The sequence below is a fragment of the Rhinatrema bivittatum genome, chromosome 7 (assembly GCF_901001135.1).
Source record: "Rhinatrema bivittatum chromosome 7, aRhiBiv1.1, whole genome shotgun sequence".
Classification (NCBI taxonomy): Eukaryota; Metazoa; Chordata; class Amphibia; order Gymnophiona; family Rhinatrematidae; genus Rhinatrema; species Rhinatrema bivittatum.
Genome location: NC_042621.1, coordinates 32,481,492 through 32,503,799, shown reverse-complemented (window position 1 = coordinate 32,503,799; position 22,308 = coordinate 32,481,492). Strand labels below are relative to the sequence as shown.

Below are 22,308 nucleotides of genomic sequence, written 5' to 3'. Positions count from 1 at the left end.
CCAGGGTCTTCTTGGCCAGTCTGGTGCCACTAGAAGAACTATGCCCCGGTGTTTCTGAATCTTGTGGATGATGGCACCCAGCAGAGGCCACGGAGGAAAGGCGTACAGCAGAGTCCCTGGAGGCCACGGCTGGACCAGGGCATCGATTCTGTGTGAGAACGGGTCGCGCTTGCGGCTGAAGTATCTGGGTACTTGAGCATTGGACTTGCCCGCCAGTAAATCCATGACCGGAATCCCCCAGTGATCCACAATCATCTGGAAGGCTGTGGGTGACAGCTGCCACTATCCCGGATTTAGGCTTTCTCTGCTGAGGAAGTCTGCTGAGGTATTGTCCTTCCCGGCAATGTGGACGGCGGAGATGTCCTGAAGATTCGCCTCTGCCCAAGCCATCAGTGGGGCGATCTCCAGGGATACTTGTCGGCTTCTGGTTCCGCCCTGACGGTTGATGTATGCCACCGTGGTGGCGTTGTCGGACATCACTCTGACAGCTCTGTTCTTCAGTCTGTGAGCAAATTGAAGGCATGCCAATTGGACTGCCCGGGCCTCTAGACGGTTGATGTTCCATGCTGACTCTTCTCTGTTCCACCGCCCTTGTGCGGTGAGTTCTTCGCAGTGTGCTCCCCAGCCGCTCAGGCTGGCATCTGTGGTGAGCAAAGTCCACGTGGGTGAAGACATCCTTGACCCCCTGCTCATGTGGTTGGACTGCAACCACCACCGCAACTGGGTCCGCACTCTGGCTGGCAGATGAAGGTGCGTGGAATAGTTCCGTAGACGGGGGCTCCAGCGAGAGAGCAGGGAGCGTTGTAGAGATCTCATATGGGCCCTCGCCCAAGGTACCACTTCCAGGGTGGATGCCATGAGACTAAGATCCTGCAGATAATCCCAGGCTATGGGCCGACTGGCTCCCATCAAATACTGGATACGCTGCTGAAGTTTCAACTTTCTCTTGGTAGTGAGACTGACTGTGTCTGCCTGGGTGTCGAACTGTACTCCCAGGTATTCCAGTGACTGGGAAGGCTGTAGGCAGCTCTTGCTGAGGTTGATTACCCAGCCCAAGCTTTCCAGAAGGGCGATTACTCTGTCGGTTGTCCGAAGGCTCTCCTCTCGAGACTTCGCCCTGATCAGCCAGTCGTCTAGGTAGGGATGGACCAGAATTCCTTCCCGCCTGAGTGCTGCTGCTACCACTACGACCACCTTGGTGAATGTCCGTGGTGACTTGGCCAACCCGAAGGGCAGAGCCCGAAACTGGAAGTGGCGACCTAGAATCTTGAAGCGTAGGTAGCGCTGATGATCCGGATGGATCGGGATATGCAGGTATGCCTCTGACAGGTCTAATGCCGTGAGGAATTCTCCTGGCTGTACTGCAGCCTTGACGGAGTGCAGAGTCTCTATGCGAAACCTCGGTACCCGCAAGTATCGATTGACTGACTTGAGGTCCAGCACAGGCCGAAAGGTGCCCCCTTTCTTGGGTACCATGAAATAAATGGAATAGTGTCCAGAATTCACTTCCCAGGCAGGTACTGGGATGATGGCTTTCAAGGACAGGAGCCTCGCCAGGGTAGCTTCCAATGCTGCCTTCTTGTGTATGGGACAGGACGATTCCACAAATTTGTCCGGAGGGAGATGATGAAAGTCCAGATAATATCCCTTCCGGATAACGGCGAGGACCCACTGGTCCGACGTAATTTCGACCCATCTGGGAATGCGTAATACAACAGGCGCGCAATAATAACAATATGCGGCAGCAATAGGCACTTAATACAACAGGCGCACAATAATAAGAATATGCGGCAGCAATGGGCGCTTAATACAACAGGCGCACAATAATAAGAATATGCGGCAGCAATGGGCGCTTAATACAACAGGCGCACAATAATAAGAATATGCGGCAGCAATGGGCGCTTAATACAACAGGCGCACAATAATAATAATAATAATGTCGTCAGCAATAGGCGGGCAAGAACACAGCCCAAATGCATGCAACGTGCAATCAGCAGTATGCAGTTAGCAATATACGCTCAATAGCATTCAATAGGCGGTCAGCAATATGCAGTTAGCAATAAATGCTCAATAGCATTCAATAGGCGTTCAGCAATATGCAGTTAGCAATATACGCTCAATAGCATTCAATAGGCGTTCAGCAATATGCAGTTAGCAATATAAGCTCAATAGCTTTCAATAGGCATTCAGCAATATGCGGTCAGCAATATACGCACAATAGCATTCAATAGGCGTTCAGCAATATGCAGTTAGCAATATACGCTCAATAGCATTCAATAGGCTTTCCGCAATATGCGGTAGCCATACACGCTCAATAGCTTTCAATAGGCCTTCAGCACTATGTGGTCAGCAATATACACACAAGAGCATTCAATAGGCATTCAGCAATATGCGGTCAGCAATATACGCTCAATAGTATTCAATAGGCTTTCAGCAATACCTTTCAGGAACCGGCGGTTAGCAATACACACTCAGTGGAAATGCTCACAACAATAAGGCCATATACGCACAAGGAGGAATAAACCTGCTCCGATTACCGGCGCCCTACCTGAACGAGGCCCACAAAATGGCGCCCTCCTTCGCGTGCCACGCCGCCGATCCTCTGTTCCTTCGGAGACCCGAAACAAGAGATGTACGCCTCACCTGAATCTCGGCGCTTCTCGGCTGGAACCCAGGCGGTCTCCGGCTGCGGGGAGAGTGGGCAACTACCTTCACCACCGCGTTTGAGGATCTGCACCCGCTGCCTCGTCCACGCCGAGACTGAGGCGCCTCGTGAGCCTCACCCGAACCTCGCCCGGGGGCTGTATCCCTGCCGCGCTTCGGCCGGACAGAGGACTTCACCTCCAGGGTGATCACGGGAATCACCCCGGGCAGCTCAACTGGGGGAGTGACCTACGGGTATCACTGCAGGAGCGCGGGGCTCGAGATTTTCACAGAAAGTAGAAAGTAGAAATCTAGAATTATAAGAAAAGAGAAAAAGATTAAAGTAGTCTTCGAAAGCACGCTCGACTAGCGTGCAGGCACTCCAAACCGCTTTGGAGACGGAAATTACTGAGTTGCTACGCTTCCTGTGGGGATATATATACCCCCGTGCTGACGTCAGATCCATCTCCAACTGCTAGCACGCGGATACTATCCCATTCGTTCTGAGTCCATCTGGCTAAACGCCAGGAAAAAAGAGATTTCCTGTGGGCTCAGGTAGGATAAGACGTGTAACCCACAGACACCCATTATTGAAAGCTGTGCAGCCCACAACTCTATCCCCCCACTCACAAAGGCCAAATCTTCCTTAAATCCCGTCTCATTCTCTCCACTCCTTCCGGTGTGTCCACTCTGTTGCAGATCTTAGTGTCATCCCCAAAAAGACATACCTTACCTTTATCCCTTCCGCAATGTCGCTCACAAAGATATTGAAAAGGACCGGTCCCAACACAGATCCCTGCGGTACACCGCTTAAAACCGCTCTCTCTTCAGAGAGAGTTCCATTTACCATCACACATTGTCTTCTGTCCGTCAACCAGTTTGCAATCCAGGCCACCACCTCGGCACTCACTCCTAAGATTCTCATTTTATTCACCAGTCTCCTGTGCGGGACAGTGTCAAAAGCTTTGCTGAAATCCAAGTAGATGACATCGAGTGCTCTTCCTTGATCCAATTCCTTGGTTACCCAGTCAAAAAAGTCAATCAGATTTGTCTGACAGGATCTTCCAATGGTGAATCCATGCTGCCTCTGGTCCAGCAATTCTCCTGACTGTAGATAGTTCACTATTCTCTCTTTCAACAGTGACTCCATTACTTTTCCCACCACCGAAGTGAGGCTATCCGGTCTGTAGTTACCAGCCTCTTCTCTGTTCCCACTCTTGTGAAGCGGGACCACCACCGCTCTCCTCCAATCATTCGGCACCACTCCCGTTTCTAGGGATCTATTGAACAGGTCACACAGCGGACCCGCCAGCACATCTCTGAGCTCCCTCAGTATTCTGGGATGAACTTCATCAGGCCCCATGGCTTTGTCCACTTTCAGTTTCACCAGCTCTTCCCATACATTTTCTACTGTAAATGGAGTTACATCTACTCCATTCCCCTCCAGTTTCTTGTTAACTAGTGACGGTCCTTCTCCAGGGTCCTCTTTAGTGAACATAGAACTGAAGTATTCATTTAATATTTCTGCCATTTCTTCGTCTCTCTCCACACATTGATCCTTTCCACCTTTCAATTTCACTATACCACTTTGAACTTTTCTCTTTTCACTGATGTATCTGAAAAATGTTTTGTTACCACTCTTTACCTCTTTGGCAATCCTCTCTTCCGCTTGACTTTTTGCCATCTTGATTAATTTCTTCGTCTCTCTCAGTTCTACCAGATATTCTTCTTTGTGCTCCTCCTTTTGGGATCTTTTATATTTCTTGAACGCTGTTCTTTTAGCCTTTATTTTGTCAGCCACCTCCTTTGAGAACCAGATAGGTTTCATTTTTCTTTTGCTTTTCTTTACTTTTCTAACATATAGATTAGTTGCCTTGGTAATTGCTCCTTTTAGATTGGTCCACTGTTGATCCACATCTCTCTCGTTTTCCCAGCCTTTTAGTTCTTCCTCCAGGTACTTCCCCATTTCATCAAAGTCTGTGTTTTTGAACATCAAAACTTGGGGTTTTGTGCTTCTTTTCCGTGTCCTTTTTGTGATATTAAACCATTCTGTTTCATCACTGGTGCTGAGGTGGGCACCCACCTGGACGTCTGAGACATTATCTCCATTAGTGAGCACTAAGTCGAGTATAGCTCCTTCTCTCGTGGGTTCCATTACCATTTGTTTGAACAAAGCTACTTGCAGGGCATCTACTATTTCTCTACTATTATTAGATTCTGCAGATGGGATTCTCTAGTCTACATCTGGCATATTAAAGTCTCCAACGATCACCACTTCTCCTTTCTTTGCTATCCTGTGGATGTCTTCAACCAGATCTCTGTCCAGCTCTTCCTTTTGGTTTGGAGGCCTGTAAACCACTCTAATAAAAATGGATGCCCCATCTTTTTTTAAGTCGGCCCATAGTGCTTCTTCTTTGCCCCATCTTCCTTGCAGCTCAGATGCTTGGATATTGTTTCTGACATAAAGAGCCACTCCTCCCCCTTTCCTATCCTCTCTGTCCTTCCTTAACAAGTTATAGCCTGGTATTGCTGTATCCCAGTCATGAGATTCTGTAAACCACGTTTCCGTGACAGCAACAACGTCCAAGTCCGCCTCCACCATTAGGGCTTGCAGATCTGGGATTTTATTACCCAAACTACGAGCATTTGTGCTCATAGCTTTCCAGCTTTCCAGCTTTCTTTGTTCAGGTTACTGCTGTTCCTGGACTCCTTTTGTGACCTATTTAGTTGAGTTTTGTTATCCACTTTTCTCTTTGCATTTGTGCAAGGTAAGAGATTAATGCCTCTGATGACAGAGTCATCCATCACCGTGAGCTTTTTCCTTTGGTTTCTGATCTGGAATTTCTGTATGCATTGGGTTTTTTCGCTCTTTTCCGATAACATTTCAATCTCTTTCTCAAGGACTTCTTCAGAATTTAATACAGAGAAGGCATTTTGTACTTGTTGCACTTCATACAGTGCTTCATACAGTGCACTTCATACAGTGCTCCCAGTACCGGCATCACCACCTCACCTCACGCTCCCAGTACCGGCATCACCACCTCACCTTCCGTCTGCTGGGGCTCACGTGGCCCATTCGGGGCTAGAGCCCGCTCTCCACCATCAGAGAGCCGCGCAGAGGGAGAAACTAAACACCGGAACCCCTAACAAAAGGAGAGAGAGCGAAGGGAAGCCGCCGAACACCCGCGGTGAGTCAGCCGCGCCCCTTTGAGCGAAGCAGCCTATCAGAAGGCAGCTCAAAGGCCTTTAAATCCCAGCGTCTCACCTAGACGAGCCTTTTCGCGCCCTCACGCTCCCAGTACCGGCATCACCACCTCACCTTCCGTCTGCTGGGGCTCACGTGGCCCATTCGGGGCTAGAGCCCGCTCTCCACCATCAGAGAGCCGCGCAGAGGGAGAAAACTAAACACCGGAACCCCTAACAAAAGGAGAGAGAGCGAAGGGAAGCCGCCGAACACCCGCGGTGAGTCAGCCGCACCCCTTTGAGCGAAGCAGCCTATCAGAAGGCAGCTCAAAGGCCTTTAAATCCCAGCGTCTCACCTCGACGAGCCTTTTCGCGCCCTCACGCTCCCAGTACCGGCATCACCACCTCACCTTCCGTCTGCTGGGGCTCACGTGGCCCATTCGGGGCTAGAGCCCGCTCTCCACCATCAGAGAGCCGCGCAGAGGGAGAAACTAAACACCGGAACCCCTAACAAAAGGAGAGAGAGCGAAGGGAAGCCGCCGAACACCCGCGGTGAGTCAGCCGCGCCCCTTTGAGCGAAGCAGCCTATCAGAAGGAAGCTCAAAGGCCTTTAAATCCCAGCGTCTCACCTCGACGAGCCTTTTCGCGCCCTCACGCTCCCAGTACCGGCATCACCACCTCACCTTCCGTCTGCTGGGGCTCACGTGCCCATTCGGGGCTAGAGCCCGCTCTCCACCATCAGAGAGCCGCGCAGAGGGAGAAACTAAACACCGGAACCCCTAACAAAAGGAGAGAGAGCGAAGGGAAGCCGCCGAACACCCGCGGTGAGTCAGCCGCGCCCCTTTGAGCGAAGAAGCCTATCAGAAGGCAGCTCAAAGGCCTTTAAATCCCAGCGTCTCACCTCGACGAGCCTTTTCGCGCCCTCACGCTCCCAGTACCGGCATCACCACCTCACCTTCCGTCTGCTGGGGCTCACGTGGCCCATTCGGGGCTAGAGCCCGCTCTCCACCATCAGAGAGCCGCGCAGAGGGAGAAACTAAACACCGGAACCCCTAACAAAAGGAGAGAGAGCGAAGGGAAGCCGCCGAACACCCCGCGGTGAGTCAGCCGCGCCCCTTTGAGCGAAGCAGCCTATCAGAAGGCAGCTCAAAGGCCTTTAAATCCCAGCGTCTCACCTCGACGAGCCTTTTCGCGCCCTCACGCTCCCAGTACCGGCATCACCACCTCACCTTCCGTCTGCTGGGGCTCACGTGGCCCATTCGGGGCTAGAGCCCGCTCTCCACCATCAGAGAGCCGCGCAGAGGGAGAAACTAAACACCGGAACCCCTAACAAAAGGAGAGAGAGCGAAGGGAAGCCGCCGAACACCCGCGGTGAGTCAGCCGCGCCCCTTTGAGCGAAGCAGCCTATCAGAAGGCAGCTCAAAGGCCTTTAAATCCCAGCGTCTCACCTCAACGAGCCTTTTCGCGCCCTCACGCTCCCAGTACCGGCATCACCACCTCACCTTCCGTCTGCTGGGGCTCACGTGGCCCATTCGGGGCTAGAGCCCGCTCTCCACCATCAGAGAGCCGCGCAGAGGGAGAAACTAAACACCGGAACCCCTAACAAAAGGAGAGAGAGCGAAGGGAAGCCGCCGAACACCCGCGGTGAGTCAGCCGAGCCCCTTTGAGCGAAGCAGCCTATCAGAAGGCAGCTCAAAGGCCTTTAAATCCCAGCGTCTCACCTCGACGAGCCTTTTCGCGCCCTCACGCTCCCAGTACCGGCATCACCACCTCACCTTCCGTCTGCTGGGGCTCACGTGGCCCATTCGGGGCTAGAGCCCGCTCTCCACCATCAGAGAGCCGCGCAGAGGGAGAAACTAAACACCGGAACCCCTAACAAAAGGAGAGAGAGCGAAGGGAAGCCGCCGAACACCCGCGGTGAGTCAGCCGCGCCCCTTTGAGCGAAGCAGCCTATCAGAAGGAAGCTCAAAGGCCTTTAAATCCCAGCGTCTCACCTCGACGAGCCTTTTCGCGCCCTCACGCTCCCAGTACCGGCATCACCACCTCACCTTCCGTCTGCTGGGGCTCACGTGGCCCATTCGGGGCTAGAGCCCGCTCTCCACCATCAGAGAGCCGCGTAGAGGGAGAAACTAAACACCGGAACCCCTAACAAAAGGAGAGAGAGCGAAGGGAAGCCGCCGAACACCCGCGGTGAGTCAGCCGCACCCCTTTGAGCGAAGCAGCCTATCAGAAGGCAGCTCAAAGGCCTTTAAATCCCAGCGTCTCACCTCGACGAGCCTTTTCGCGCCCTCACGCTCCCAGTACCGGCATCACCACCTCACCTTCCGTCTGCTGGGGCTCACGTGGCCCATTCGGGGCTAGAGCCCGCTCTCCACCATCAGAGAGCCGCGCAGAGGGAGAAACTAAACACCGGAACCCCTAACAAAAGGAGAGAGCGCGAAGGGAAGCCGCTGAACACCCGCGGTGAGTCAGCCGCGCCCCTTTGAGCGAAGCAGCCTATCAGAAGGCAGCTCAAAGGCCTTTAAATCACAGCGTCTAACGTCGGCCGGAAACGCGCTCAGACGTAGACAGGAAGTGCTTTCAAACTTAAATAGACTCGCAGTCCTCCGGTGTCGCGCGCCCGAAGGAGCGCGATCTAAGGGGCCTGCCCCTTAGAGCGCCCCTTGGAGCGTCCCAGAGCCAAGCGATAATTCACACCAATACCTCCAAAGCTCTTTCAAAAACCTTCCAGGTCAGAACGACGCCCCCAGTCGCAATCGGACACACACTATAGCCTTGTCATTAGAATGCTAAGTATATCTCTTACAAAGCCCAAACAATCACCTTTACCCTAATTTTGCACTCTTCACTGCAATCTCCAGCACGCATCTAAATCGTCTTCCAGCAAACACTCACCTACCTTCTCACAGCAATTCCACTCTTCCAATCCTCATCCAGCAGCCTCTCATCCAATCCTCATCCAGCAGCCACTCTTCCAATCTTCATCCAGCAGCCTCTCATCCAATCCTCATCCAGCAGCCACTCTTCCAATCCTCATCCAGCAGCCTCTCATCCAATCCTCATCCAGCAGCCACTCTTCCAATCCTCATCCAGCAGCCTCTCATCCAATCTTCATCCAACAGCCACTCTTCCAATCCGCATCCAGCAGCCTCTCATCCAATCCTCATCCAGCAGCCACTCTTCCAATCCTCATCCAACAGCCACTCTTCCAATCCTCATCCAGCAGCCTCTCATCCAATCTTCACCCAGCAGCCACTCTTCCAATCCTCATCCAGCAGCCACTCTTCCAATCCTCATCCAGCAGCCTCTCATCCAATCCTCATCCAGTAGCCACTCTTCCAATCCGCATCCAGCAGCCACTCTTCCAATCCTCATCCAGCAGCCACTCTTCCAATTCTTCATCCAGCAGCCACTCATCCAATCCTCATCCAGCAGCCTCTCATCCAATCTTCATCCAACAGCCACTCTTCCAAGTCTTCATCCAGCAGCCTCTCATACAATCCTCATCCAGCAGCCACTCTTCCAATCCTCATCCAACAGCCACTCTTCCAATTCTTCATCCAGCAGCCTCTCATCCAATCCTCATCCAGCAGCCTCTCATCCAATCCTCATCCAGCAGCCACTCTTCCAATCCTCATCCAGCAGCCACTCATCCAATCTTCATCCAGCAGCCACTCATCCAATCCTCATCCAGCAGCCTCTCATCCAATCTTCATCCAGCAGCCACTCTTCCAATCCTCATCCAGCAATCACTCCTCCATTCTTCATCCAGCAGACCACAATGTACATGGGCCTCCCAATTCCAATACTCCAGCACAGAACCTTTCTCACAGCAAAACACTCTTTGATCTCACGACCTCCCACCTACAAATCCCTTATCCCCATCATGATTTCCCCGTTTACCCAAACTTTAGGCCTAGCTCTCTTTTCTTTGATACTATTCAACGCACAATCACTCTCCAAGAAAACACTAATTCTCAACGACATTCTCTTGGACAAAAATCCTGACCTCTGCGCCATAACTGAAACATGGCTTAAACAAACGGATACCGCACTACTAAACCAACTTCCAACTCAAATCTATGATATCTTCTCTATCCCCAGAAAGAAAAAAAGGGGTGGAGGTATCCTCCTAGCAGCCAAAAAAGAGCTAAAAATCACTCAATTCCCAATCAACTCTCCATCAAAAATAGAAACAGGTCTATTCAAATCTGACAGTCTACAAATCCTTCTAATCTATGCTCCTTCAGGCCTTCTGGAATCCGATGCTTCACCCATCCTAGAATTAACAACAACTTACCTAAATCTGGAGCATCCCGCTATAATATTGGGAGATTTCAACTTACACGTCGACGACCCCATTCTCTCAACCAATTGTGAATCCTTCCTAACCGCCATGTCGGCCATAGGGTTCAAGCAGATCATAAATAAACCCACCCACAGAGCAGGTCACACCCTGGACCTTATATTCGTAAACTCTAGCATCTCTCACTCAACTCCACCCAAATGCCAACCTGTTCCCTGGTCTGACCATACTTTAATATCTTCCGCCTTCTTGCTAGAACAAATAAGCAAAAAACCTGTCCCACAACCTGAATTCATTTACAGGAAATCTTGCACATCCGAGGAATTACACATTCATCTTGGCCCAGAACTCCCTCTCATAGACATCTCATCACCCAACTCAGCCCTCCACTCTTGGTCCATGATAACAGAAACTGCAGCCAACAATCTCTGTCCTCTGGCAACAAAAAAACTCGAACACAACTCCTCCAAAAGACAACCTTGGTTTAAAGAAGAACTTCAAAAACTGAAACACTACCTCCGACAGAAGGAAAGCAAATGGCGAAAAACACCAACACAGACATCCCTCTCTGCTTACAAACTCGCACTCCACCAATACAAAAGCGCTACATTAAAAACAAAAAGGGACTTCTTTGCACAGAAGATCCACCATATTATCTTTGATTCCAAAGCCCTCTTTGCCTATGTATCTAATTTAACGCAAACCATGACTCCTGACATCCCTGCCAACCTAGCACAAGAAAAAGCAGAGGAGTTGGCCCTCTTCTTTAGCAACAAGATCTCCAACCTAATAACACAGCTGAGAACCAACACTTCAACACCACCCAACACATACTTCCACCACAACAAAGACATTACTCTACAATCCTTCGAACCTATCACTAATTCTGAAATACTGTCTACACTGAAGAAAATGAAACCTTCATCTCACCCTTTAGACCACATCCCATCCAAACTTCTCCTGCTAATACCAGACACAATCTCCAATGCTCTGACAGACATTATTAACTGTTCTCTAGCACAAGGAATCTACCCGGACAACCTGAAAATTGCATCCATCAAACCGCTCTTAAAAAAACCCAACTTAAATCCTAATGATCCTACCAATTTCCGTCCTATATCCAATCTCCCTTTCATAGCTAAGGTAATGGAAAAATTAGTTAACTCCAGACTCTCCAACTACCTCGAAGAACATAAAATTCTGTTCCCATCTCAATATGGCTTCAGAAAAGCTTTAAGCACCGAATCACTACTAATTTCACTGACCGACTACCTCATCATGGGCCTGGACAAAGGTCACACTTATTTACTGATCCTCCTGGACCTCTCAGCCGCCTTTGACACGGTTAACCACTCCACCCTACTAATCCAATTAGCAAACATCGGAATAACAGGAACAGCACTATCATGGTTCAAATCGTTCTTAGGGAACAGAAAATACAAAGTCAAAATTCACAACAAAGAATCTCAACACTACTCTTCATCTACGGGAGTTCCACAGGGCTCCTCCCTTTCACCAACGCTCTTCAATATCTACCTGCTCCCTCTTTGCCAACTGCTAACCAACTTAAACCTTAAACACTTTCTGTATGCAGATGACGTCCAGATAGTCATCCCCATCAAGGAATCATACACCAAAACTCTAGAATTCTGGGAAACCTGTCTTCAAAAAATTGATGGACTCCTCTCAAACCTTAATCTAATACTAAACTCTTCAAAAAGCGAACTCCTCCTAATTTCATCTGAAAACAGTAACATCGACACAAACCCTCCACCCAATTTACAAACTCCACAAGTAAGAAACTTGGGAGCTATCATGGATAACAGGTTAAACCTAAAAGCATTCATAAATCAAACTACTAAGGACTGCTTCTATAAAATCCAAGTCTTAAAAAGAATAAGACCACTCTTCCATTTTCATGACTACAGAACTATTCTACAATCAATAATTTTTTCGAAACTAGATTACTGCAACTCTTTGCTATTAGGTCTTCCATCATCTCACACCAAACCCCTTCAGATGGTCCAAAACACGGCTGCTAGAATATTAACTAACACACGGAGAAGAGACCACATATCACCAATCCTCAAAGATCTGCACTGGCTGCCAATTCATTACAGAATCATATATAAGTCCATAACCATTATTTACAAAGCTATACATCAACACTCTCAGCTCACCCTTCAAATTCCTCTCAAAAAATTCACGTCCAAAAGACCAATCAGAGAGTCCTATAGAGAAACCCTACAAGTACCACCCTCCAAATCCATGAGGCACATAACCGCCAGAGACAGGGCTTTCTCCACTGCAGGACCAACATTGTGGAACTCCATCCCACCAGATTTGCGACAGGAACCCTGCCTTCCTACATTTAGGAAAAGACTTAAAACGTGGCTATTCACGAAAGCCTTTCCTGAACTAAACTAAACCTATTCCATTATTACCTATTCGCTCAGACTTTGCCTTAATCATAGTAATTAATATCCCTACCTCATAAGGGCAATTCTTCAACGCTATAAGCACATTGACTGGCATATATGTTATATATATTTAAACCCCTGCTTCTTTTCTCTGATCCAAGTTATATTACTCCCTTGTTTTATTGTAACTGCATTCCTTAGCCTTCTCTTGTTTAACGTTTTTTACTACTATTACTATTATTTTATTATTATTAATACTTAGATCAATGTTATTTATTGCCTTTTGTTCCCTATCTACTTGTTAATTGTAAACCGACATGATGCGATATATATCGCGAATGCCGGTATAGAAAAACTTAAAATAAATAAATAAATAAATAAGATGGAAGAGTGGTCGAAGATATGGCAGCTGACATTCAATGCCAAGAAGTGCAGAGTCATGCATATGGGGAGTGGAAATCCGAATGAACTGTATTCGATGTGGGGAGAAAGGCTGATGTGCACGGAGCAGGAGAGAGACCTTGGGGTGATGGTGTCTAATGATCTGAAGTCGGCGAAACAATGTGACAAGGCGATAGCAAAAGCCAGAAGAATGCTGGGCTGCATAGAGAGAGGAATATCGAGTAAGAAAAGGGAAGTGATTATTCCCCTGTACAGGTCCTTGGTGAGTACTGTGTTCAGTTCTGGAGACCATATCTACAAAGAGACAAAGACAAGATGGAAGCGGTACAGAGAAGGGCGACCAGGAAGGTGGAGGATCTTCATCGGATGACGTAGGAGGAGAGATTGAAGAATCTAAATATGTACACCCTGGAGGAAAGGAGGAGCAGGGGTGATATGATTCAGACTTTCAGATACTTAAAAAACTTTAATGATCCAAAGACAACGACAAACCTTTTCCGTAGGAAAAAAATCAGCAGAACCAGAGGTCACGAGCTGAAGCTCCAGAGAGGAAGATTCAGAACCAATGTCAGGAAGTATTTCTTCACGGAGAGGGTGGTGGATGCCTGGAATGCCCTTCCGAAGGAAGTGGTGAAGATCAGAACTGTGAAGGACTTCAAAGGGGCGTGGGATAAACACTGTGGATCCATAAAATCAAGAGGCCGTCAATAAAGAGTGGGTGGCTCGCCAGAATGACGGCTACTGCCTGGAGATAATACCCTTATTCAATAAACATACACATGGTTACTGTGACTCCAACATTGCTCTAAGCTACAACAGCAAGAGGAAATGTGGAAAAAAGGATTCGCACTCACAAAGCGGGGAGTAGCTGGCTAGTTACGGCGGTTACTACCCCAAACCAAATAAGCCTGATACTTCACTTTCAATGCATATCCAGCATAGCTCTCTGCTTCAACGGCAGGGGAGAAGAAAAACTGATACTTCACGCATATCCAGCATAGCTCTCTGCTTCAACGGCGGGGAGAAGAAAAACTGATACTTCACGCATATCCAGCATAGCTCTCTGCTTCAACGGCAGGGGAGAAGAAAAACTGATACTTCACGCATATCCAGCATAGCTCTCTGCTTCAACGGCAGGGGAGAAGAAAAACTGGTACTTCACGCATATCCAGCATAGCTCTCTGCTTCAACGGCAGGGGAGAAGAAAAACTGATACTTCACGCATATCCAGCATAGCTCTCTGCTTCAACGGCAGGGGAGAAGAAAAACAACCAATAAGGGCTGAATAACATAATCTGGGTAAAACAAATAAGCATGGGTGTAGCTTGCTTATTGCGGCGGTTACTTCCCCTACTACCCCTATCTAATCAAGCTTGATATTTCACTTGGATGCAGCTCCATCACTGCTCTCTACATTAATGGTGGGGGTGGAAGGGAAATAGAACCAAAGAGCTAAGAGAAACAAATAAGTATGAGAAAAAAATGTGTGAAGCTTGCTGGGCAGACTGGATGGGCCGTTTGGTCTTCTTCTGCCGTCATTTCTATGTTTCTATGTTTGTGCGGTGAGCAACTACTGCACCCATCGAAGGGTCGCCCGTTGCATGAGGCTACTGCACACTGCTGCTCGAACGCAAAGCACCGAGACTTCAAAGATCCATTTAAGCAGGACTTCAAGCCTCCGATCCTGCAAATCTTTAAGAGCGGCAGCCCCTGCCATCGGAATGGTCGTTCACTTAGTGATGGCTGAGACAGCCGCGTCCACCTTAGGGATCTTAAGGATGTGCAAGGACTCGTCTGGTAATAGGTAGGGCTTTTCCATAGCCCGCCCTACCCGGAGGCTCGCCTCGGGAGCCTCCCTCGCCTGGTTCATGAGCTGCAGTAGCATCGGATGAAAGGGAAAGGTTTTAGGGGGGGGGCCTGAAGCCCAGAGAAGACGGGGTCCACTGTGGTAGGCTCCGAGCTCGGTAGCGGAGCCTCAATACCTAGCTCCGCCAGTACGAGAGGAATCAAAGGATCCAGGTCTTCCCTCCGAAATAACCGGAGAACCCGTGGATTGTCCCCGTCCACTGGGGTGGACCCATCAAGATCCCTGTCCAAATTCCTGAGGAGCGAGTCCTGGGCAGGAGGATCTGGAGGATTGGAAGCTGGGGTCCCTAAGGGGTCCGAAGGTGTGCGGCCCGTCCTCCCTCTGGGGGGCATCCGACCCCTACGAGAGCCTAGCAACCTTTGCTGGTGGGGGCTCTTTAGCCTGCAACTCCGCCTCAGCCTCCAAAAAAGCCTTGTGCATTAAAAGCACAAATCATGAAGAAAAAGGAAGCTGTTCCTTTAAGGCACCCCCCGGGGGGGTGTCAAACCCGGAGGTGAGGTGGGCACACAGATCCAAGGCCTAACAGGACTCGTTTGGCGGGGAAAGCGGAGGAGGGATCTCCCCTCCCCCTGCATCCAGCCCTGTAGTGGATCATGGTGCAGGCAAAATGGCTGCCGTTCCCGTGCTAGAAAGGGACGGGGCAGCCCAAGACCGGCAACAGCGCGATTTTCGTCCTGCACTCAGAGAGCGAGCTGTAACCTCTCTGTTGCTACTCCCCGACAGTACTTCACTGCCGGGGAGGCACCGAGCACAAAGGCCATCGCGGGAGAGCCGCATAACCGGCTCCCTGTGCAACAGCGAACGATGGGTCTGAAAAAACGGCGAAATTCGCCCTTCCGGAGCCCCGAGAACCTGTGCTAGTAGTAAATTAAATATTATCAAAAAACACGGTCAATCGCGGCACTCACGGAATTCTTTCGTCTCAGAGTGCAAGGGGGAGGGACCGGCCCACCGGTTAATTCCCCTACTCACTGGGATAAGCAGCAACTCCGGGAAGACGGCTATCCAACCCCCAGCCGCGCCTCAACAAAATCCAGAGCCTCGGGAGGACTAACACCGCTCACCTCCAAAAACGAAACTAACAGCCTTGTTGTTTTTTGTCAACTAACTTGATTTAGCCAAAGGCACAAAGTTGAGGCTCAACACCTCTAGAGGAAATAAACTCCTTGGCTATGTGGTAATAAAAGCATTTTCTCCCTCTTTTTTTTTTTTTAAAGGATGAGGACCACAAGTTCTGTCACCCTCTTCTGCTGGAGTCAGAGAAATACTGAAGAATCGCAGGTGGCATACCAGGTTAAGAAGTGGTGCCTTTTCAGCTTTTTCTCTGACTCCATCTGCTGGAAGGGAGTCATAACCCAGCGGTGTGGACTGATCTGGGGTACGAACAGGAATCAGCGTTATCTGGCCAACAGCTGGATAATGGCACTCCACATTGGAATGCCCCTGGACAACCACTGACATAGCCAGATAAGTTTTTGGCCAGCTGGTCTTACTGGCAGGATCTTCAAATCCCAGTGTTTGGCTAAGTGCCAAATATGCCGAGCATGGACTTCTATTCATGGGACCCAATGGTACCGCACGCTGAGACTTCAGAGCAGCAAATGTAGCTAAGAAGTACTGCTCTCCTCCCATAGGTGAGGGGCGGGAGGGAAGAAATGGCACAAGTGGAAAGGGAGGGGCCTATGGCAAGATCCCTAGGGTCAGCCCTAACTGAATGGACATAACATAAGAAACTGCCATGTTGGGTCAGACCAAGGGTCCATCAAGCCCAGCATCCTGATTCCAACAGAGGCCAAACCAGGCCACAAGAACCTGGCAAGTACCCAAACACTAAGAAGATCCCATGCTACTGATAGAGAATAGACACTGCTATTAATTACAAGTAAACTTGATTAATAGCCGTTAATGGACTTCTCCTCCAAGACCTTATCCAAACCTTTTTTGAACCCAGCAACACTAACTGCACTAACCACATCCTCTGGCAACAAATTCTAGAACTTTATTGTGCGTTGAGTGAAAAAGAATTTTCTCCGATTAGTCTTAAATGTGCTACATGCTAACTTCATGGAATGCCCCCTAGTCCTCCTATTATTCGAAAGTGTAAATAACCAAGTCACATCTACTCGTTCAAGACCTCTCTCATGATCTTAAAGACTTTTATCATATCCCCCTTCAGCCTTCTCTTCTCCAAGCTGAACAGCCCTAACCTCTTCAGCTTTTCCTCATAGGGCAGCTGTTCCATCCAGTTTATCATTTTGGTTGCCCTTCTCTATACCTTCTCCATCGCAACTATATCTTTTTTGAGATGTGGCGACCAGAATTGTACACAGTATTCAAGGTGTGGTCTCACAATGGAGCGATATAGAGGCATTATGACATTTTCTGTTTTATTAACCATTCCCTTCCTAATAATTCCTAACATTGTTTGCTTTTTTGACTGCTGCAGCACACTGAGCCGACGATTTTAAAGTATTATCCACTATGATGCCTAGATCTTTTTCCTGGGTGGTAGCTCCTAACATGGAACCTAACATCATGTAACTACAGCAAGGGTTATTTTTCCCTATATGCAACACCTTGCACTTGTCCACATTAAATTTCATCTGCTATTTGGATGCCCAATCTTCCAGTCTTGCAAGGTCCTCCTGAAATGTACCACAGTCCGCTTGAGATTTAAGTACTCTTAATAATTTTGTATCATCCACAAATTTGATAACCTCACTCGTCGTATTCCTTTCCAGATCATGTATGTATGTATGTATGTATGTATGTATGTATATGTATATATATGTATGTATGTATGTATGTATATATATATATCGCCTCCTATCCCATGACTTTTTAGTTTTCATAGAAGCCTCTCATGAGGGACTTTGTCAAACACCTTCTGAAAATCCAAATACCCTTTGTTTCTCTGCCCTCTATTACTATGTATGAGAACCAAGAAGTCTGCAGGGTTTCCCATGTCAGAGAGCGGAGTAAGCCTTTTGTACCTTACATTTCTATGAAAACAGTAAAATCTTTGGCGTAACTATGGGCTAAGCAGATTTTATGAGTTAACAGCTGCTGATTGACATTATTCAGTTACCTTTTGCAGAAATCCATCATCGTGTGAAGGATCACTACACAGGCCTGCTCCAGATTTCCATCACATCCCCCATCAGCAGAGGAGATTGGCAGATAGTACTGGTACACAGCCCAGCGATGATACTCCCGCCTGCAGGAGAAAGCAGTGAGTGATGAGCCATGCTCTGAGACACTTATAGCAAATGTTGCTTACCTGTAACAGTTTCCAGAATTTTGACTGGCCCCTACTGGGCATGCCCAGCATGGCACTAACCCTGCAGCCAGCAGGGGTCCCCCTTCAGTCTTATTTGATAGCTACAGGCAATGCCGAAAAAATAAAACAAGAAAACGTTACAAACCCAACACCGCAGGGTGGCGGGCGGGTTTCGTGAGGACTAACATTCTGCTGTCCTGTGAGAACACCTGTTACAGGTAAGCAACATTTGTTTTCTCACAGGACAAGCAGGATGGTAGTCCTCACATATGGGTGAGTACCGAGCTGAGGATGTCCGAACATGCACCAAATGTACCCAACGGCGTGCAACAGGCACAACAACTGGGGTGGAATTTGGTAGAGGGCATCCTGAACCCAACAGGGCAGGCGGAAAGGGTGTTGGTACATCACGTTGCAAAAAGGTTGCGCAAGACAGACTGGCCGAAGATGGAATCTTGTCTTCCGGCTTTGTCCAAGCAATAGTGGGCTGCGAAGGTATAGAGAGAGCTCCAGGTGGCAGCCCTGCAAATGTCAGGAAGCGGCACCGATCTTAGGTGTGCTACTGAAGTCGCCATGGCCCTCACAGAGTGTGCTTTAACACAGTCTTGAAAGGGAATGCCTGCTTGCTGGTAGCAAGAAGATATGCAGTCCGCCAACCAGGAGGAGTGAGTCTGCTTACCCACAGGTTGCCCTAATTTGTTGGGATGGAAAGAGACGAATAACTGTGTGCTCTTCCTGTGGGCAAGTGTACGGTCTAGATAGAAAGCAAGAGCTCGTTTACAGTCAAGGGTATGCAGAGCCTGTTCCCCTGGATTGGAATGGGGCCTGGGAAAAAAGGTAGGTAGTATGATGGATTGATTAATATGAAACTCCGAAACTACCTTGGGTAAAAAACTTAGGGTGAGTGCGGAGTACCGCCCGGTCCTGCAGGAGTTTAGTATAAGGCGGATAGGTAACTAGGGCCTGTAACTCACTAACCCTGCGAGCTGAAGTGATAGCTAAAAGGAAAATCACTTTCCATGTGAGATATTTTAGGTCACAGGAGTGAAGATGCTCGAATGGTGGTTTCATGAGCCGACCAAGAACAAGGTTAAGGTCCCAAGAAGGGGCCGGAGGACGTAAAGGTGGCTTGATATGGAGCAAGCCCTTTAAAAATCGTGTTACGAGGGGTTGTACTGATATAGGGACATCCCCGACACCTTTATGGAAGGGAGCTACCGCACGGACATGCATTCTGATTGAAGAGGTCTTTAAACCTGACTCCGACAAATGCCAGAGATAGTCCAAAAACCTTGGCATTGGACAGGAAAAGGGATCAAGGGAGTGCGAAGTGCACCATGATGCGTACCTTTTCCATTTATAGGAATAAGATTTTCTTGTGGAAGGCTTTCGGGAAGCAATCAGGACACGAGAAACAGAGTCTGAAAGGTTAAGTGGTTGAAGGATTAACCTTTCAACATCCATGCCGTCAGAGACAAGGCCTGAAGATTGGGATGGCGTAGACATCCGTTGTTTTGAGTGATCAGATACGGGTCCGTTCCCAAGGGAATGTGCCTGCGGATGGAGAGATCCTGGAGTATGGGAAACCACACTTGGCGTGGCCAGTGAGGTGCTATCAGGATCATGGTTCCCTTGTCCTGAGGTAACTTCACAAGAGTCTTCGAGAGAAGAGGAAGTGGAGGGAATGCATACAGCAGACCGGTTGCCCACGAGAGGGAGAATGCATCTCTGGGCGGAGAGCGGTCGCCCCGAATGAGGGAGCAGAAATTGTCGACTTTGTGGTTCTGAGGGGACGCAAAGAGGTCTGTCAGGGGATAACCCCATTGTTGGAAGATGAAGTTCGCTACTGAGGGGTTGAGAGACCACTCGTGCGGTTGGAAGACACGACTCAGTTTGTCTGCCAAGACATTGTCCACTCCTGGCAAGTAGGTGGCCCTGAGGTACATCGATTGGGAGAGCGCTTCCGCCCAAATCTGCGCAGCTTCCTGACACAGAAGGAAGGAGCCTGTGCCTCCCTGCTTGTTGATGTACCACATGGCCACCTGGTTGTCCGTCTGAATCAGGATGACGTGATTTGACAGGCGTTCCTGAAAAGCCCTGATAGCATATCGCATTGCTCGAAGTTCTAGGAAGTTTATTTGATGTTTGGCTTCCCCTGGAGACCAAATTGACCATGTGGGCTCCCCAGCCGAGGTTGGAAGCGTCGGTGATGAGAATGAGTTTAGGATCTGGCACTTGAAAGGGCAGTCCCTGGAGAAGATTGGTCTGATCTGTCCACCAGGCGAGAGACAGACGGAGTGAGTCGGTGATGTGGACAATGGTCAACAGAGGCTGAACAGCTTGAATCCATTGTGACCTCAGAGTCCAATGCATGAGCCTCATGGCCAGGCGGGCCACTGGTGTGACATGGACTGAGGACGCCAAGTATCCTAAAAGGACAAGGAATTGGCGAGCCGTTGCTGTATGCCGAGACTGCAACTGGTGAGCGAGAGCCACGAGGGTTAGCGCTCGTTGTTGAGGTAGAAAGGCTTTTGCTTGCAAGGTGTCCAAGTCTACCCCAATGAACGACAAGGTTTGAGATGGGACTAAATGGGATTTTTCGTAATTGATGAGAAATCCTAGAGAAATTAGAATGTGTAGGGTCAAATCAAGGGACGACTGAGTGGCTTTGCTGGGTTTGAGCCCTGATTAACCAGTCGTCCAGATATGGGTAGACGTGAACACATTCTTTCCTGAGAAAAGCTGCGACAACCACTAGACATTTGGTAAAGACTCGTGGTGCTGATGCTAGGCTGAACGGAAGCACGCGGTATTGATAGTGCTTTGGGCCTACTAAAAACCTGAGGTACTTGTGATGAGCTGGAGCTATCGCAATGTGTGTGTATGCGTCCTGAAGGTCTAGAGAGCAGAGCCAGTCTCCTCTTTGCAGAAGAGGTAGAAGCGAGCCCAAGGTTACCATCTTGAACTTTTCTCGCTGTAGGTACTTGTTGAGAGCACGTAGGTCCAGAGTTGGACGAACTCCACCGGATTTTTTGGGGATCAAAAAGTACCAGGAATAGAACCCTAGGCCTTGCTGCGAGAGAGGGACGGGTTCTATTGCTCTTAACTGGAGAAGAAGGGAAATCTCCTGCTCCAGAAGGACAGAATGGTCGGATACTCTCCATGCTTGCAGAGGTGGTGAGTCCAGTGGAAGAGCAAGAAAGTTTAGGTGGTAACCCTGAGCAATGATTGCTAGCACCCATTGGTCGGTTGTGATTGATTGCCACATGCCGTGAAAGTGGCACAATCGACCTCCCACTGGTATGCTTGGCAGAGGAATCAGGCTGCTGCTCTCCAAGTGAAAGTCAAAAACCTGAAGCAGGCCCCGGCTGGGGAGCTGCTTCCGGCTTTTGTTTCCGGGCTTGGCGAGGCTGAGGTTTTTGAAAAGGCCTCGTAGTTCGGGACCTTGCTGGTGGAGGATAGTACTTCCTTGGATGGAAGAATGACTTCTTAGAGTCCTTCCTAAAGGGCTGTCTTAAGGAGAAGTCGGAAGGTATAGATGAGAGCTGTTTAAGGGTCTCATGATGGTCCTTTAATTCAGCCACTATTTGCTGGATCTACAGATCGTCTCCTACACTTGGTAGGTCAGATAGCCTGTCTTGTACTTCTGGCCGAAAGTCAGAAGATTTGAGCCAGGCCCATCGTCTTGCCAAAATGGCAGCTGCAGACACTCTAGTAGAGGTGTCGAAGATATCGTAAGCTGTTCTTATCTCATGCTTTCCTGCCTCAAACCCTTTGTTGACAAGGATTTGAAGCTGTTGTTGGAATTGGTCAGGCAGGGTTTCAGAGAAGTCCTGTATCTGCTTGAAAATGACCCTATTGTATTGGGTCATATACAGCTGGTAAGCAGCAATTCTGGAGATGAGCATGGCCCCTTGGAATACTCGTCGACCAATATTGTCTAGGAACTTGTGTTCCTTAACAGGAGGGGTAGATGAGTGAGGCTTCGTCCTTTTTCCTTTCTTTTGAGCCGATTCCACCACAACTGAGTGGTGGTCGAGCTGAGATTTTTGAAAGCCGAGGGCTGACTGTACTAAATAGGTAGTGTCAGCTTTTCTATGGACTGGAGCAATGTATCCTGGGTTTTCCCAGTTCTTTTTGAGGAGGTCAAGAAGAACCTTGATGAACGGGAATAGAAGTGATCACTTTAGGGGCATCCAGGAATTGG

The 22,308-nt window shown here is 49.0% G+C and overlaps 1 protein-coding gene across 1 annotated transcript in view; it reads right to left on the bottom strand.

Annotated features, from left to right (window-relative positions):
- FANCA (FA complementation group A) overlaps positions 1-22,308 on the bottom strand; it is a 522,319-nt gene that overhangs the window by 141,184 nt on the left and 358,827 nt on the right. The window contains exon 30 of the mRNA XM_029608211.1: positions 17,910-18,038. Within this exon, the coding sequence (XP_029464071.1) occupies positions 17,910-18,038 (129 nt within the window). The remainder of the gene's footprint in view (positions 1-17,909; positions 18,039-22,308) is intronic.